The 18,175-nt window shown below is 46.2% G+C and overlaps 1 protein-coding gene across 1 annotated transcript in view; it reads right to left on the bottom strand.

Annotated features, from left to right (window-relative positions):
- ryk (receptor like tyrosine kinase) overlaps positions 1 to 18,175 on the bottom strand; it is a 128,669-nt gene that overhangs the window by 30,683 nt on the left and 79,811 nt on the right. Inside the window, exons 9-11 of the mRNA XM_065009349.1 lie at positions 12,491 to 12,616; positions 5,590 to 5,676; positions 3,806 to 3,875 (exon numbers count right to left, since the gene is read on the bottom strand). Of these exons, the coding sequence (XP_064865421.1) occupies positions 3,806 to 3,875; positions 5,590 to 5,676; positions 12,491 to 12,616 (283 nt within the window). The remainder of the gene's footprint in view (positions 1 to 3,805; positions 3,876 to 5,589; positions 5,677 to 12,490; positions 12,617 to 18,175) is intronic.

The following is an 18,175-nucleotide window of genomic DNA, read 5'->3' as shown; positions in this document are numbered from 1 at the left end:
CTAGCTGCTGCTCAGTGCCCCGCTGTCTACCTACCTAGCTGCTGCTGCTCAGTGCCCCGCTGTCTACCTACCTAGCTGCTGCTGCTCAGTGCCCCGCTGCCTAAATTTGGCCTTACTGCTGTTAGCCAATAGAAACACATTGAATAACAGATTCACTAAATGGAACAGACAGTCCCCCTAAACAATCACAATGAAATTTGTTCTGAAGTGTCTGTCCTATATCAGGGAGATTAAGAAATATATCAGGATTATTACTATTTACATGTAGTTAACCCCTTATTTTAGCCACATGTAGTTAACCCCTTATTTTAGCCACATGTAGTTAACCCCTTATTTTAGCCACATGTAGTTAACCCCTTATTTTAGCCACATGTAGTTAACCCCTTATTTTAGCCACATGTAGTTAACCCCTTATTTTAGCCACATGTAGTTAACCCCTTATTTTAGCCACATGTAGTTAACCCCTTATTTTAGCCACATGTAGTTAACCCCTTATTTGCTTTAGCCACATGTAGTTAACCCCTTATTTTAGCCACATGTAGTTAACCCCTTATTTTAGTCCTACATGTAGTTAACCCCTTATTTTAGCCACATGTAGTTAACCCCTTATTTTAGCCACATATATGAACTGGTATCGGGGGGGGGGTTCTTGTAGCCCAAAATGTTTCTGACACTACAGACAAAAGTTGGTAGACCGGCGGTACCAAGACACTTGTGAGGGTCATCGTATTCCGTATTCCTTGGCGGTACCAAGACACTTGTGAGGGTCATCGTATTCCGTATTCCTTGGCGGTACCAAGACACTTGTGAGGGTCATCGTATTCCTGAGAGTCTCATCTTTCCATTGAGGGGATCATAATAGTTTTATTTCAGCTGTTCAGAAATATACGAGGCAGAGACATCTGGTCGTGTTCGAGGGCACTGTATCCATGGGTAAAGTGTGACTGACTGAACTACAAATAATAAAATGAGTAGTTATTTACGATACAAGGTGATTTTGTAGATCAGTCGGCTGTAATGTGGAACAAGCCCGTAGGCTCCACCATCCCGGTTCAGAAGCGGGTGAGTAAACAGAAACATAATATAAAATTTAAAAATAAATTTAAAAAAAAAAAGAGGTCAAATTATCCAGTTGTCTCTCATTGGGATTCAAAATCTATTTTACAAGAGGTACCTCAAGTCCAGTAATATATCTAGCAATATAGATACTTTATCGGTCCTTTGGTTAGAAGGTCAACGTGTCTTCTACCTTTCCCAACAGACAGACCGACACAAAACCTAATAATACGTTGAGTACTAAATGAGTATTCAATCTCTACTTAGAACCAAGGGTAAATATTATTCAACCTGTGTCTCAGCAGGGTAAAAACCAACTCCACTGAGTGCGTATATATTCTGTTGAAGATTGGTGAGGTGTTAAAACTAGTAAAGCCCATTGCGTGACAATGTGTCACACAGGAGGGAATTCTGGGAAGATTAGTTTTTAGTGTTGGCCGGTAGGACGGTGGAGGCTGCCAGACAGAGGAAGGATGCATCTCGGAGAGCAGATGAAACGAGGAGAGACGTCTCTCAACTGTGACCGCCTGACCTCAGGAAGGGGAAGAGGAAGGTGTGGGCCCGTGACGAACTGACACGGCATTCACAGAATTAACCACACAGTGTGCGCACACCCACCCACACATCCACCCCACCCCACCCTCACATCTCCCCAGCACCAACCCCCCCAGCAACAACCTCAACCCCCCCTCCCGGCACCACCATCCCCCAGCAGCACCAACCTCACCTCACATCTCCCCAGCACCAACCCCCCAGCAACAACCTCAACCCCCTCCCAGCAGCACCAACCTCACATCTCCCCAGCACCAACCCCCAGCAACAACCTCAACCCCCTCCCAGCACCACCATCCCCCAGCAGCACCAACCTCACACCGCCCCAGCACCAACCCCCCAGCAACAACCTCAACCCCCCTCCCAGCACCACCATCCCCCAGCAGCACCATCCCCCAGCAGCACCAACCTCACCTCACACCGCCCCAGCACCAACCCCCCAGCAACAACCTCAACCTCACACCTCCCCAGCACCAACCCCCCAGCAACAACCTCACCCCCACTCCCAGCACCAACATCACATAATTGCATTCATTTTTGGTGATACTCTTATTTCTGGATAAGGCTTTAAAAATACAAGCTCAAATATTGCTACGTCACATGACTGCACACAACACAGGGCCCTAGGCACAGCAGACAAAACTGTAGAGACAGTTTAAGGGTTTTCACAGAATGAGGAACAACCGTAAGACAACAAACAGTTGGTCATCTTGAGTGTGGAGAAACCACAACTAAGCAAGGTGGTGTCGAGACCCTTTCGACAAGTTTCCAAAGTAGTGCCGAGTTCAGGGGAGTTTGTGTTATTACACCAGTAGTATATATCGTAGTATATATCATAGCATATATCATAGCATATATCGTAGTATATATCATAGTATATATCATAGTATATATCATAGTATATATCAGTATATATCGTAGCATATATCGTAGTATATATCATAGTATATATCATAGCATATAGTATATATCATAGCATATATCATAGCATATATCATAGCATATATCATAGCATATATCATAGCATATATCATAGCATATATCATAGCATATATCATAGTATATATCATAGCATATAGTATATATCATAGTATATATCATAGCATATATCATAGTATATATCATAGCATATATCATAGCATATAGTATATATCATAGTATATATCATAGCATATATCATAGTACACATCATAGCATATCATAGTATATATCATAGTATATATCAGCATATATCATAGCATATATCATAGTATATAGCATATAGCATAGCATATATCATAGCATATATCATAGCATATATCATAGCATATATCATAGCATATATCATAGTATATATCATAGTATATATCATAGTATATATCGTAGTATATATCGTAGTATATATCGTAGCATATATCATAGCATATATTATAGCATATATCATAGTATATATCGTAGTATATATCATAGTATATATCGTAGTATATATCGTAGCATATATCGTAGCATATATCATAGCATATATCGTAGCATATATCGTAGCATATATCATAGTATATATATCCGTATATATCATAGTATATATATCCGTATATATCATAGTATATATCATAGTATATATCATAGTATATATATCATAGTATATATATCATAGTATATATCATAGTATATATATCATAGTATATATATCATAGTATATATATCATAGTATATATATCATAGTATATATATCATAGTATATATCATAGTATATATCGTCACGGCTGTTTGAGGACCCCTTTTGGAAACATGTTTTTTAATAATGTATTTTGGGGGGGGGGGGGTCTGGATGTACAATTTATAAATACATTCAATCTACCAACTGACATCCAGGATCCAAAGCAACCATTTTAACAGATGGTGTGTGTCTTAGTGTGGGGAAATGTAGTGGGAACCTTGTGCAAAGGTGACTCAACAGGTTTCAACTCAGTTTCCAGTTGAGGGGAATTTGATTGTTACGACCATAGAATTAGAACGAACGATGACGGTCATTGCAGAGCAGACGACTCAGCGCGGAGTTGCATACGTGTCTCGCCACGCCATGTGGAAATAAACAAGGACGCCAGAGGCTAGCCCTTCGACTTACTGACTAACCCACACAGAATTAAAAACAGAGCCCTGCCTGATCTCGAGTTCAGTTGGTTGCGATGTCCCCGTGATGATTTGATTGACTGATTACCTGTGATGAAGTCCTCGTAGTTTACAGCTTTCGGTCAGCATCATGGTCACCTGCACCTCAGAGGCATGGTCTACAGAATGAGAAGTGAAAGACAAGATACAACTTCAGTCTAGAAATCTAGGGATCTACTGAAGTCTTGAAGGAGACATAACTTAAGTTGTGGAACGCAAACCATAAACACCACTCAGACTGCTTCTGCTGTATGCTAACCCTCCTTGGCCATGAACATTCCTCCTGACTAATAGGGAGGGTGGGGGGGGGGGTCTAAAAAGGTCATCTAACAGTCTAACAACCCTCTTGACCTCACACCATTCCATTTTCTGAGAACAGCCCCAGGCATGGCTTCCTGTGAGAGTTATATCTTCTCTGGTTGGAAACGCACAGACGCTAGATTGACTCTTGCCAAGCCAAGCCACGCAGAGGCCCAGAACTGGCTTCTATTACTATTTAAAATATTTCAAAAAAATATTGGGCGTTTTTTTTTTGCCTCCAGTATGCCTGGAGTGTCAGATGGGTGGGGTTTGCAGTCACGTGACTATTCTATTGATTCTAATTGGCCAAACTCAAGCAAACCCAGATAAAGTATTTGAAGTGATTTCTTAAACTAATTGAACCCAGGTCTACAGAGGGCCCGTGTTTAATCTGGGAGAGAGAGAGAGAGGCCTTCTGGGAAGCGGGCTTGTTTCCTGCTCTCTGGGCCTGCTGGGAGGAAGAGGAGGAGGAAGTGGAATGATGAACAAAGCAGGACCCTGGTATGGTTGGCATGGTGGTGGGCACATTGTTCATGGTCTGGAACCCACTCCACCCTGGATAAACATGGAAGTGGCTAGGGGAGCAAGAGGGCAAAGGTCAGCTGGAAGGGAGACACGAACCTGAGAACGTCTGTGGGAAGGAGAGCCATACGCTGTGGGGGTGGTAAACTAAGGGTACTCTTCCACCTGACGAGATATAAGGTCATGTGGGGTGGCAGGGTAGCCTAGTGGTTAGAGTGTTGGACCAGTAACCGAAAGGTTGCAAGTTCAAATCCCCGAGCTGACAAGGTAAAAATCTGTCGTTCTGCCCCTGAACAAGGCAGTTAACCCACTGTTCCTAGGCCGTCATTGAAAATAAGAATTTGTTCTTAACAAAAGGTTAAAAAAATAAGAAAATATGTGGTCAGAGTCCATCGAACCCATAATCTTACGGTTCTAATCAGTAGGCTAACAGCCCTACTAACAACTATTTTCATATGCACAGGAAACCTAATGAGAAGTCCATATCCGTTTATTGAAACTGGTGGGAAATTAGCAGATATCAGCAATACACAGCAATACACAGTATAAACATTAATGGACTCACTGATAGGGGTCTTACGACACTTTTAGGATGTCAATAACATTGTTGAAAGGTTCTTGAAAGATTTCAAATCCAAAAGACCCGATGAACTATATTCTCGTGTTGTGTGTACCATTCATTTTCTGAACACGGTACAATTGACACTAGCTTTAACTTTCGGTCCCCCCTTTAACATTGGAATTTCTCCTACGGAGGGCTTCTCAGGAGTCTGCGTGGCTTTAGTATAGAGATAAACTAGACATAGCAACTAGAAACAGATCGGGTGGCACTCCGTTTACTCATGGCACCTGACTTAATACTGTTTGCCAAGCACTTTAGTTTCTAAACACACGGTAAGTTACCCATGAAAGGGAGATGGGGGAACATTTTTTAACTAACTTCACAGCATAATGTCAACATGGGAACGAATGGGTTGCAGACAGTCAACATGGGAACGAATGACTGCGTACCTTTCACTGTCTTCACAAAGCAACATTTCTCCTTGGCCGGGTCCTTTTCGTCCAACAGAACACCGTGGAAGATGCGGCCAAATGTTCCTGTGAAAGAAGAGCACATATTTGATTGAGGCAGAGGCAGGCAGGCGGGCAGAGGCAGGCCGGCGCATCTCATTGACAGACTGTCAGTGAACTGTCACCTCACACACTGGAGGACAGAGGGTGGGTCTTTGTTCATTCCTTTATCACTAATTGGAAAACATTAAAATGACACAGAACCCCAAAGAGCATTTTAGGGCTCTGTAAAACTGGTGGTCCCCAGGGCTCGCTACTGTTCTCACTACTGGTGTCCCTCAGGGCAATGTAAAACTGGTATTTTCCCCAGGGTTTGGAACGAGGACCTCTCCTGTTCTCACTACCGGTGTCCCCCAGGGTTCGGTACTAAGACCTCTCCTGTGGTCACTATTGGTGTCTCCCAGGGATTGGTACTAGGACCTCTCCTGTTCTCACTACCGGTGTCCCCCAGGGCTCGGAACTAGGACCTCTCCTGTTCTCATTACAGCTATACACCAGGGCTCTGTACAAGGTATTCTTTAATGACTCACTACTGGTGTCCCCCAGGGCTTGGTAATCGGTCCTCACGTGTCACTTTGGTCATATCCTCACAGGCTCGTTTACCATTGATATGCCGATGACAGTCAACCTTCTGACAAATCAGGGGACTATGACAGAGCTATTCTGACAAACAGCTACAACACATGGAAAAGATAGAAAGGCGTGGAAACGCATATGTTCTCCTAATATAAGCATTGATAGCTTCAGGGACAGAGAAACCGAGCAGAGGGCAGGTAAAAATAAATTTAAGCGCATAAACCATCAAGGTAAACTGAAGAATCCAGGCCTTGAGGCCAACTTGGCCCCGTGTCTCACCAGGAGCAGCGATGACAGATAACAACAAGGTTTAACTGTCTCTTCGCTCTCTCCCTGGCTCTGTCGGGGCGAGTCTGGACTTGCAGGCTCACTGAAAACCATACGGAATAGAGATCCCCCCCTCCAAGGCTCCTTTTCTCTGCCTCCCTCACAAACATCCTGACCTCTTCCTATAGGTGTTCCGGTAAACACTGACTGAGGTAATATTCTGCTGTAAATCTGAAGAGTTACCACATCACTACGGCAAAAAACAACTTACTCCAGTCCTTGTTGCACAAGGCAGGCACGCTGATAACGTGAGGTCTCTGGGACAGAGGGAATTGGATATCATGAGTGATCAGCAAACAACGATCCTAAAAATAAAAGACTACAGCACCGATCATTAGGTGTACATGGAGTCTACGAGCACAGTCAGAAGTACTGTTAATCAATGATAGCAACACTGTTTATGCAGTGTGCCTGAGGGTTTTCAATGTAGTCTGCAGCCGTCTGATAAAAACAATGAAAAATAATAATAATAAAGTCAGTAAAACAAACCATATTCACGGAAGTGAGCGATGTTATCCATCAATAAGCACTAGTTGTTATAAACACACAACACACACAGATCATTGGGCTATGGGAGCCAGGGAGGATCAGATCAGTTTATGCTGAGGAGTAGTGTGATTTCTGCAGGCCGTTGTGTCAACATCCTCTCAGCTAGGGGCCAGACCAGAGGTGAGCTGGAGCAAGGCCAGAGCCAGACCAGAGGTGAGCTGGAGCAAGACCAGAGGTGAGCTGGAGCAAGGCCAGAGCCAGACCAAAGCAAGGCCAGAGCCAGACCAGAGGTGAGCTGGAGTAAGGCCAGAGCCAGACCAGAGGTGAGCTGGAGTAAGGCCAGAGCCAGACCAGAGGTGAGCTGGAGCAAGGCCAGAGCCCGCCCAGAGGTGAACTGGAGCAAGGCCAGAGCCCGCCCAGAGGTGAGCTGGAGCAAGGCCAGAGCCCGCCCAGGACTGGAGCAAGGCCAGAGCCCGCCCAGGACTGGAGCAAGGCCAGAGCCCGCCCAGGACTGGAGCAAGGCCAGAGCCCGCCCAGGACTGGAGCAAGGCCAGAGCCAGACCAGAGCTACACTGGAGCAAGGCCAGAGCCAGACCAGAGCTACACTGGAGCAAGGCCAGAGCCAGACCAGAGCTACACTGGAGCAAGGCCAGAGCCCGCCCAGGACTGGAGCAAGGCCAGAGCCAGACCAGGACTGGAGCTACACTGGAGCAAGGCCAGAGCCAGACCAGGATTGGAGTTACACTGGAGCAAGGCCAGAGCCAGACCAGGACTGGAGTTACACTGGAGCAAGGCCAGAGCCAGACCAGGACCAGAGCTACACTGGCGCAAGGCCAGACCAGAGCTATACTGGAGCAAGGACGGGCCAGAACAGAGCTACATTGGAGCCAGACCAGAGCTATACTGGAACAAGGCCAGAGCCAGACCAGAGCTACACTGGAGCCAGGCCAGGGCCAGACCAGAGCTACACTGGAGCCAGACCACAGCTATACTGGAACAAGGCCAGAGCCAGACCAGAGCTATACTGGAGCCAGGCCAGGGCCAGACCAGAGCTACACTGGAGCCAGACCAGAGCTATACTGGAGCAAGGCCAGAGCCAGACCAGAGCTACTGGAGCAAGGTCAGAGCCAGACCAGAGCTATCCTGGAGCAAGGTCAGAGCCAGACCAGAGCTATCCTGGAGCAAGGCCAGAGCCAGACCAGAGCTACACGGGAGCCAGGCCAGAGCCAGACCAGAGCTACACGGGAGCCAGGCCAGGGCCAGACCAGAGCTACACGGGAGCCAGGCCAGGGCCAGACCAGAGCTATACTGGAGCCAGGCCAGGGCCAGACCTTGGGAGTGGAATATGATACACGCTGTAGTAGAACGGTGTTTAAGAAGCCACAACATGTTAGTGAAAACGAACCACCTACCCGCATGAGACACTTTCTCAGTTATATTCCTGATGGGAATTACGTATGCAAGCATTGCACCTAAGACAACTTTACCAACAAATGAATGAAATATTCTTATTAAATTTACCAACAAATGGCTTTGGACAGTCATTCAAGGGATATTGGTGGGAACTGCAACACGTTGTCAGACACGTTGATCCAGAGCATCCCAAACATGATCAATGGGTGACATGTCTGGTGAGTATGCAGGGTCATTTTCAGCTTCCAGCAATTGTGTACAGAGCCGTGCGACATGGGGCCGTGCATTATCATGCTGAAACATGAGGGGAACGTTTAAAAGGTCTTGCGCACATCAGCTACCGAGAGCGTTATCACAGTCACCCAGAACAGCTAATGCTCGCGTGAATGCTTCAGTGTTGTTTGCCTCGAAGCGAGCATAAAAGGCATTTAGCTCGTCTGGTAGTCTCACGTCACTAGGCAGCTCGCGTTTGGGTTTCCCTTTGTAGTACCGTAATAGTTTAACTTCTTTGGGGGGCAGTATTTAGTAGCTTGGATGAATAAGGTGCTTGTGACGCTCGTTCACGTGAGAGTTACCTCGTGTTCCATTGCTTTTCTACAGACAATGGAATTCTCCGGTTGGAACATTATTATATATTTATGATAAAAACATCCTAACGATTGATTCTGTACTTTGTTTTACATGTTTCTACGGACTGTAACAAAACTTTTTGGACTTCCAACCTTTCCGCTGGACTTCGTGAGTTTGGATTTGTTTACAAAATGCGCTAACAAAAGGAGGTGTTGGACATAAATTATGAACTTTATCGAACAAATCAAACATTTATTGTGGAACTGGGATTCTTGGGAGTGCATTCTGATGAAGATCATCAAAGGTAAGTGAATATTTATAATGTTATTTCTGACTTCTGTTGACTGCACAATATGGCGGATATCTTTTTGGCTTGTTTGGGCTCTGAGCGCCGTACTCAGATTATTGCATGGTATGCTTTTTCCGTAAAGTTAAAAAAAAATCTGACACAGCGGTTGCATTAAGCAGAAGTTTATCTCAAGTTCCATGTATAATAGTTGTATCTCTTATCAATGTTTATTTTGAGTATTTCTGTAAATTGATGTGACTCTCTGCAAAATCACCGCATGTTTTGGAACTACTGAACATAACGCCAATGTAAAATTAGATTTTGGATATAAATATGAACTTTATCGAACAAAACATATATGATTTCATGTTACACAATACATGTAAGTGTCATATGATGAAGATCAAAGGTTAGTGATTAATTTAATCTATATTTCTGTTTTTTGTGACTCCTCTCTTTGGCTGGAAAAATGGCAGTGTTTTTCTGTGACTTGGTGACCTAACAATCGTTTGTGGTGCTTTCACTGTAAAGCATTTTTGAAATCAGACACTGTGGCTGGATTAATGATAATTATATCTTTAAAATGGTGTAAAATACTTGTATGTTTGAGGAATTTTAATTATGAGATTTTTGTTGTTTTGAATTTGGCGCCCTGCACTTTCACTGGCTGTTGGCAGGGTGGGACGCTACAGTCCCACATTTCCCAGAGAGGTTAAGCCCTGCCACATCCGACGAGCGTCTTAGTCCTGTATTGACGCTTTGTCTGTTTGATGGTTCGCCTGAGGGCATAGCGGGATTTCTAATAGGCATCTGGATTAGTGTCCCGCTCCTTGAAAGCAGAAGCTCTAGCCTTTAGCTCGATGTGGATGACACCTGTATGGTTTCTGGTTGGGAAATGTACGTACGGTCACTGTGGGGACGATGTCGTCAATGCACTTATTGATGAAGCCGATGACTGAGGTGGTGACGAACGACCACGATGAACGACACACTGATGAACGACCGCAGCGTTTCACAACGACACACTGACGAACGACCGCGTCGTTTCACACATACACTCTGACGAACGACCACGTCGTTTCACACCTACACACTGACGAACAACCACCTCGTTTCACACATACACACTGACGAACGACCACCTCGTTTCACACCTACACACTGACGAACGACCACCTCGTTTCACACCTACACACTGACGAACGACCACCTCGTTTCACACATACACACTGACGAACGACCACCTCGTTTCACACCTACACACTGACCGTTTCACACCTACACACTGACGAACGACCACCTCGTTTCACACCTACACACTGACGAACGACCACCTCGTTTCACACATACACACTGACGAACGACCACCTCGTTTCACACCTACACACTGACGAACGACCACCTCGTTTCACACCTACACACTGACAAACGACCGAGGCGTTTCACACATACACACTGACGAACGACCGAGGCGTTTCACAACTACACACTGACGAACGACCACCTCGTTTCACAACTACACACTGACGAACGGCCGAGGCGTTTCACACCTACACACTGACGAACGACCACCTCGTTTCACACCTACACACTGACGAACGACCACCTCGTTTCACACATACACACTGACGAACGACCACCTCGTTTCACACATACACACTGACGAACGACCGAGGCGTTTCACACATACACACTGACGAACGACCGAGGCGTTTCACAACTACACACTGACGAACGACCGAGGCGTTTCACAACTACACACTGACGAACGACCGAGGCGTTTCACAACTACACACTGACGAACGACCGAGGCGTTTCACAACTACACACTGACGAACGACCGAGGCGTTTCACAACTACACACTGACGAACGACCGAGGCGTTTCACAACTACACACTGACGAACGACCGAGGCGTTTCACAACTACACACTGACGAACGACCACATCGTTTCACAACTACACACAGACGAACGACCACCTCGTTTCACACCTACACACTGACGAACGACCACCTCGTTTCACACCTACACACTGACGAACGACCGAAGCGTTTCACAACTACACACAGACAAACGACCACCTCGTTTCACACATACACACTGACGAACGACCACCTCGTTTCACACCTACACACTGACGAACGACCACCTCGTTTCACACCTACACACTGACGAACGACCACCTCGTTTCACACCTACACACTGACGAACGACCACCTCGTTTCACACCAACACACTGACGAACGACCACCTCGTTTCACACCTACACACTGACGAACGACCGAGGCGTTTCACAACTACACACAGACGAACGACCACCTCGTTTCACACCTACACACTGACGAACGACCACCTCGTTTCACACATACACACTGACGAACGACCACCTCGTTTCACACCTACACACTGACGAACGACCACCTCGTTTCACACCTACACACTGACGAACGACCACCTCGTTTCACACCTACACACTGACGAACGACCACCTCGTTTCACACCTACACACTGACGAACGACCACCTCGTTTCACACCTACACACTGACGAACGACCACCTCGTTTCACACATACACACTGACGAACGACCACCTCGTTTCACACAGAGTGCAGAGTTTTGAAAGGAATGTTTTGGTCAGGATGTCCACACCTTGGTTAGTGTCAGTTGGAAGTGAGAGCTGGTCATTGGACCGTGTGTTCTGTACCATCTTTAGTTTCACAACCAGGTAACACAATAACATAAACGGAGTTGGACATTGTGTTCCGTGTTCTTTTGGTTTCACAACATGAGATGATTGCAGAAGGTCAGAAGATACTCCCCAGAAGAGAACAACTGATCTACCGGACGAGTTGGGTCACGTTGCAGCGCAGTGTGTGTCCTGTGACTGTGTATGCTATAGCTGTCAGTCAGGATACTTGTGTTGTGATGGTTTAATGCAGTTTAATCCAATAATCACAATTCAGGCTATATACAGACTTCAGCGCCAGTCAGCTCTGGAATTCTGGGGGGAGTTCTGCGAACTGTTACAGTCGCTGGTGCAATACTCTGTGTGTTACCTTCGTGTAGGACATTCCGTAGAGTGACTCAGTGTGTGTAGGCGTGTGTGTGTGTGTTACCTTCGTGTAGGACATCCCGTAGAGTGACTCAGTGTGTGTAGGTGTGTGTGTGTGCGTTACCTTCGTGCAGGACGTCCCGTAGAGTGACTCTCAGTCTGGAGATGGAGATGTCTTTGACCTTGGCTTTGGCTTCAAGCAGACTAACGCTTCTCAGGTCGTTCTTCTCAATACGCAGTGACGGGTAGCCTTGGTGGGTGGGGGGAGAGAAGGAGAGGGGACGGTGGGTAGGAGGGAGGGGGACGGTGGGTAGGAGGGAGGGAGAGGGGACGGTGGGTAGGAGGGAGGGAGGGGGACGGTGGGTAGGAGGGAGGAGAGGGGGACGGTGGGTAGGAGGGAGGGAGAGGGGGACGGTGGGTAGGAGAGAAGGAGAGGGGGACGGTGGGTAGGAGGGAGGGAGAGGGGGACGGTGGGTAGGAGGGAGGGAGAGGGGACGGTGGGTAGGAGGGAGGGAGAGGGGGACGGTGGGTAGGAGGGAGGGAGGGGGACGGTGGGTAGGAGGGAGGGAGAGGGGGACGGTGGGTAGGAGGGAGGGAGAGGGGGACGGTGGGTAGGAGGGAGGGAGAGGGGGAAGGAGGGAGAGAAAGCGAGCGAGCAACGGACAAGTCAGTGTGCGTTTAAAAAAAGATCAGACCTCTAATACACATTCTCCTCCCTTCTAATAAAACTCTAACTTTACTGTCTCCTTCACCGTCGCCCTCCAATAAACTTGAAAATATGAGAAGGAGTTTGAACCTTAGTATGATGACTTATCTGAGGCTCAAAAGGTTTATGAAAGCCATGTCTAAAACTGAATCAACATTCTTCACTTGGCAAGTTTTGTAGTTTAAAATAGTTCATTTAAAACAACCCACCAGAGATCAGGCTGATTGGGTGAATGTAATCATCTCCAGTCACTTTCATAACATCGCTACAGACATATGTTGGTGTTTGAAGCCTGTCCTACTGTTGGCAAATATGAACATTCCATGTCAACACCCCTTTTCTAGAAACATGTATCCCCGGTGGACACGTCAGAGGAGACAGATACCACATTATAATACAGCAGCATACTGTAACACGTCAGAGGAGACAGATACCACATTATAATACAGCAGCATACTGTAACACGTCAGAGGAGACAGATACCACATTATAATACAGCAGCATACTGTAACACGTCAGAGGAGACAGATACCACATTATAATACAGCAGCATACTGTAACACGTCAGAGGAGACAGATACCACATTATAATACAGCAGCATACTGTAACACGTCAGAGGAGACAGATACCACATAATACAGCAGCATACTGTAACACGTCAGAGGAGACAGATACCACATTATAATACAGCAGCATACTGTAACACGTCAGAGGAGACAGATACCACATTATAATACAGCAGCATACTGTAACACGTCAGAGGAGACAGATACCACATTATAATACAGCAGCATACTGTAAACGTCACAGATTACCACATTATAATACAGCAGCATACTGTAACACGTCAGAGGAGACAGATACCACATTATAATACAGCAGCATACTGTAACACGTCAGAGGAGACAGATACCACATTATAATACAGCAGCATACTGTAACACGTCAGAGGAGACAGATACCACATTATAATACAGCAGCATACTGTAACACGTCAGAGGAGACAGATACCACATTATAATACAGCAGCATACTGTAACACGTCAGAGGAGACAGATACCACATTATAATACAGCAGCATACTGTAACACGTCAGAGGAGACAGATACCACATTATAATACAGCAGCATACTGTAACACGTCAGAGGAGACAGATACCACATTATAATACAGCAGCATACTGTAACACGTCAGAGGAGACAGATACCACATTATAATACAGCAGCATACTGTAACACGTCAGAGGAGACAGATACCACATTATAATACAGCAGCATACTGTAACACGTCAGAGGAGACAGATACCACATTATAATACAGCAGCATACTGTAACACGTCAGAGGAGACAGATACCACATTATAATACAGCAGCATACTGTAACACGTCAGAGGAGACAGATACCACATTATAATACAGCAGCATACTGTAACACGTCAGAGGAGACAGATACCACATTATAATACAGCAGCATACTGTAACACGTCAGAGGAGACAGATACCATTATAATACAGCAGCATACTGTAACACGCCAGAGAGACAGATACCACATTATAATACAGCAGCATACTGTAACACGTCAGAGAGACAGATACCACATTTACTCTACATTATAATACAGCAGCATAGTCTGACAGATCTCAGCATACTGGAGAGGAGACAGACACCATTATAATACAGCAGCATCTATTGGAGAGGATACACATAATACAGCAGCATACTGTAACACGTCAGAGGAGACAGATACCACATAATACAGCAGCTACTGTAACACGTCAGAGGAGACAGATACCACATTATAATACAGCAGCATTCTTAACACGTCAGAGGAGACTCATTATAATACAGCAGCATACTGTAACACAGAGGAGACAGATCTTCACATTATAATACAGCAGCTACTGTAACACGTCAGAGGAGACAGATACCACATTATAATACAGCAGCATACTGTAACACGTCAGAGGAGACAGATACCACATAATACAGCAGCATCTGTAACATCAGAGGAGACAGATACCACATTATAATACAGCAGCATACTGTAACACGTCAGAGGAGACAGATCCACATTATAATACAGCAGCATACTTGTCAGAGGGGATACACATTATAATACAGCAGCATTCTGTAACACGTCAGAGGAGACAGATCCACATAATACAGCAGCATACTGTAGTCTAAACGCTGCTGACTAACAGGTAAAGAAGGAATTCTTGAGCCCTCTATCCCCAGTGGCACCCAATTCCCTATGTAGTGCACTACTTTTCACCAGGTACTACATCGGGAATTCTTCTCTCTAATTGAAGACTGGGATGAGGCGAGACGCAAACCAAAGAGCGACATTCTTGAACAAAAATCAGATGGACTCTACAATTGGATTTGAGGAGCGGCTGAAACAACCATTCTTATCTCTAAATAGTGGAATAGGGTGTCGGGCCACCACGAGGCGCCAGAACAGCTTCAACGCATTCTTCTCTGGATCTCTTGGAGGGATACCGACACCATTCTTCTTCTCTGGAGGGATACCGACACCATTCTTCTCTATTGGAGGGATACCGACACCATTCTTCCCTCTATTGGAGGGATACCGACACCATTCTTCCCTCTATTGGAGGGATACCGACACCATTCTTCCCTCTATTGGAGGGATACCGACACCATTCTTCCCTCTATTGGAGGGATACCGACACCATTCTTCCTCTATTGGAGGGATACCGACACCATTCTTCCCTCTATTGGAGGGATACCGACACCATTCTTCCCTCTATTGGAGGGATACCGACACCATTCTTCCCTCTATTGGAGGGATACCGACACCATTCTTCTCTATTGGAGGGATACCGACACCATTCTTCTCTCTATTGGAGGGATACCGACACCATTCTTCTCTCTATTGGAGGGATACCGACACCATTCTTCCCTCTATGGAGGGATCATTCTTCCTCTATTGGAGGGACACCATTCTTCCCTCTATTGGAGGGATACAGACACCATTCTTCTCTCTATTGGAGGGATACCGACACCATTCTTCTCTCTATTGGAGGGATACCGACACCATTCTTCTCTCTATTGGAGGGATACCGACACCATTCTTCTCTCTATTGGAGGGATACCGACACCATTCTTCTCTCTATTGGAGGGATACCGACACCATTCTTCTCTCTATTGGAGGGATACCGACACCATTCTTCTCTCTATTGGAGGGATACCGACACCATTCTTCCCTATTGGAGGGATACCGACACCATTCTTCCCTCTATTGGAGGGATACCGACACCATTCTTCTCTCTATTGGAGGGATACCGACACCATTCTTCTCTCTATTGGAGGGATACCGACACCATTCTTCTTCTATTGGAGGGATACCGACACCATTCTTCTATTGGATTGGGGGGACACCATTCTTCTCTCTATTGGAGGGATACCGACACCATTCTTCTCTCTATTGGAGGGATACCGACACCATTCTTCTCTATTGGAGGATACCGACACCATTCTTCTCTCTATTGGAGGATACCGACACCATTCTTCTCTCTATTGGAGGGATACCGACACCATTCTTCTCTCTATTGGAGGGATACCGACACCATTCTTCTCTCTATTGGAGGGATACCGACACCATTCTTCTCTCTATTGGAGGGATACCGACACCATTCTTCTCTCTATTGGAGGGATACCGACACCATTCTTCTCTCTATTGGAGGGATACCGACACCATTCTTCTCTCTATTGGAGGGATACCGACACCATTCTTCTCTCTATTGGAGGGATACCGACACCATTCTTCCACAAGAAATTAACAGCATTAAGTGTTTTGTGGATGGTGGAAAAACGCCGTCTCGGGCACCCCTCCTGAACTTTCCATAAGAGTCGGGTTGAGTTACGGCGACAGACACAGGGTGCGCGGGTCAGCTGTTTGTTCACCCGCGACTAAAACCATCCGTAACCACCTGACTATAGGTGACAGTGTAAATCTGAGTCCTGCACCCACTAAAATAGAATAAGCTAGTTGTCATTAGTTACTTGTTGCCCTGGAAGACTAAATAAACACTTGCTCACTAGAATAATGTTATTTGCTGCCCTAGAAGACTAAATAAACACTTGCTCACCAGAATAATGTTATTTGTTGCCCTAGAAGACTAAATAAACACTTGCTCACCAGAATAATGTCATCAGTCGATAGAATGAATGCTTCCATCTACTTGACATCAGTCAAAGTTCTCTGTAACATGTCCTTCATTCGCAGGAGCAAATACGTCTAGGGACCACCGGGGAGAAAACGCAATAAACCCCCCCCACCCAAAACAATACGTCTAGGGACCACCGGGGAGGAAACGCAATAACCCCCCAAAAACAATACGTCTAGGGACCACCGGGGAGAAAACGCAATAACCCCCCCAAAACAATACGTCTAGGGACCACCGGGAGAAAACGCAATAAACCCCCCAAAACAATACGTCTAGGGACCACCGGGGAGCACAACCCCCCCCAAAACAATACGTCTAGGGACCACCGGGAGAAAACCCCCCAAAACAATACGTCTAGGGACCACCGGGAGAAAACGCAATAACCTCCCCCCAAAACAATACGTCTAGGGACCACCGGGAGAAAACGCAATAACCTCCCCCCAAAACAAACGTCTAGGGACCACCGGGAAAACAATACGTCTAGGGACCACCGGGGGAAAGAAACAAAACACCCCCCCAAAACAATACGTCTAGGGACCACCGGGAGAAAACGCAATAACCCCCCCCCCCAAAACAATACGTCTAGGGACCACCGGGAGAAACGCAATAACCCCCCCCCAAAACAATACGTCTAGGGACCACCGGGGAGAAAACGCAATAACCCCCCCCAAAACAATACGTCTAGGGACCACCGGGAGGAAACGCAATAACCCCCCAAAACAATACGTCTAGGGACCACCGGGAGAAACGCAATAACCTCCCCCAAAACAATACGTCTAGGGACCACCGGGGAGAAAACGCAATAACCCCCCCCAAAACAATACGTCTAGGGACCACCGGGAGAAAACGCAATAACCCCCCCCCCCCCCCCAAAACAATACGTCTAGGGACCACCGGGAGAAAACGCAATAA

The sequence above is a fragment of the Oncorhynchus nerka genome, linkage group LG24 (genome assembly GCF_034236695.1).
Source record: "Oncorhynchus nerka isolate Pitt River linkage group LG24, Oner_Uvic_2.0, whole genome shotgun sequence".
Taxonomy (NCBI): Eukaryota; Metazoa; Chordata; class Actinopteri; order Salmoniformes; family Salmonidae; genus Oncorhynchus; species Oncorhynchus nerka.
This window is presented reverse-complemented; position numbering and strand designations above follow the sequence as displayed.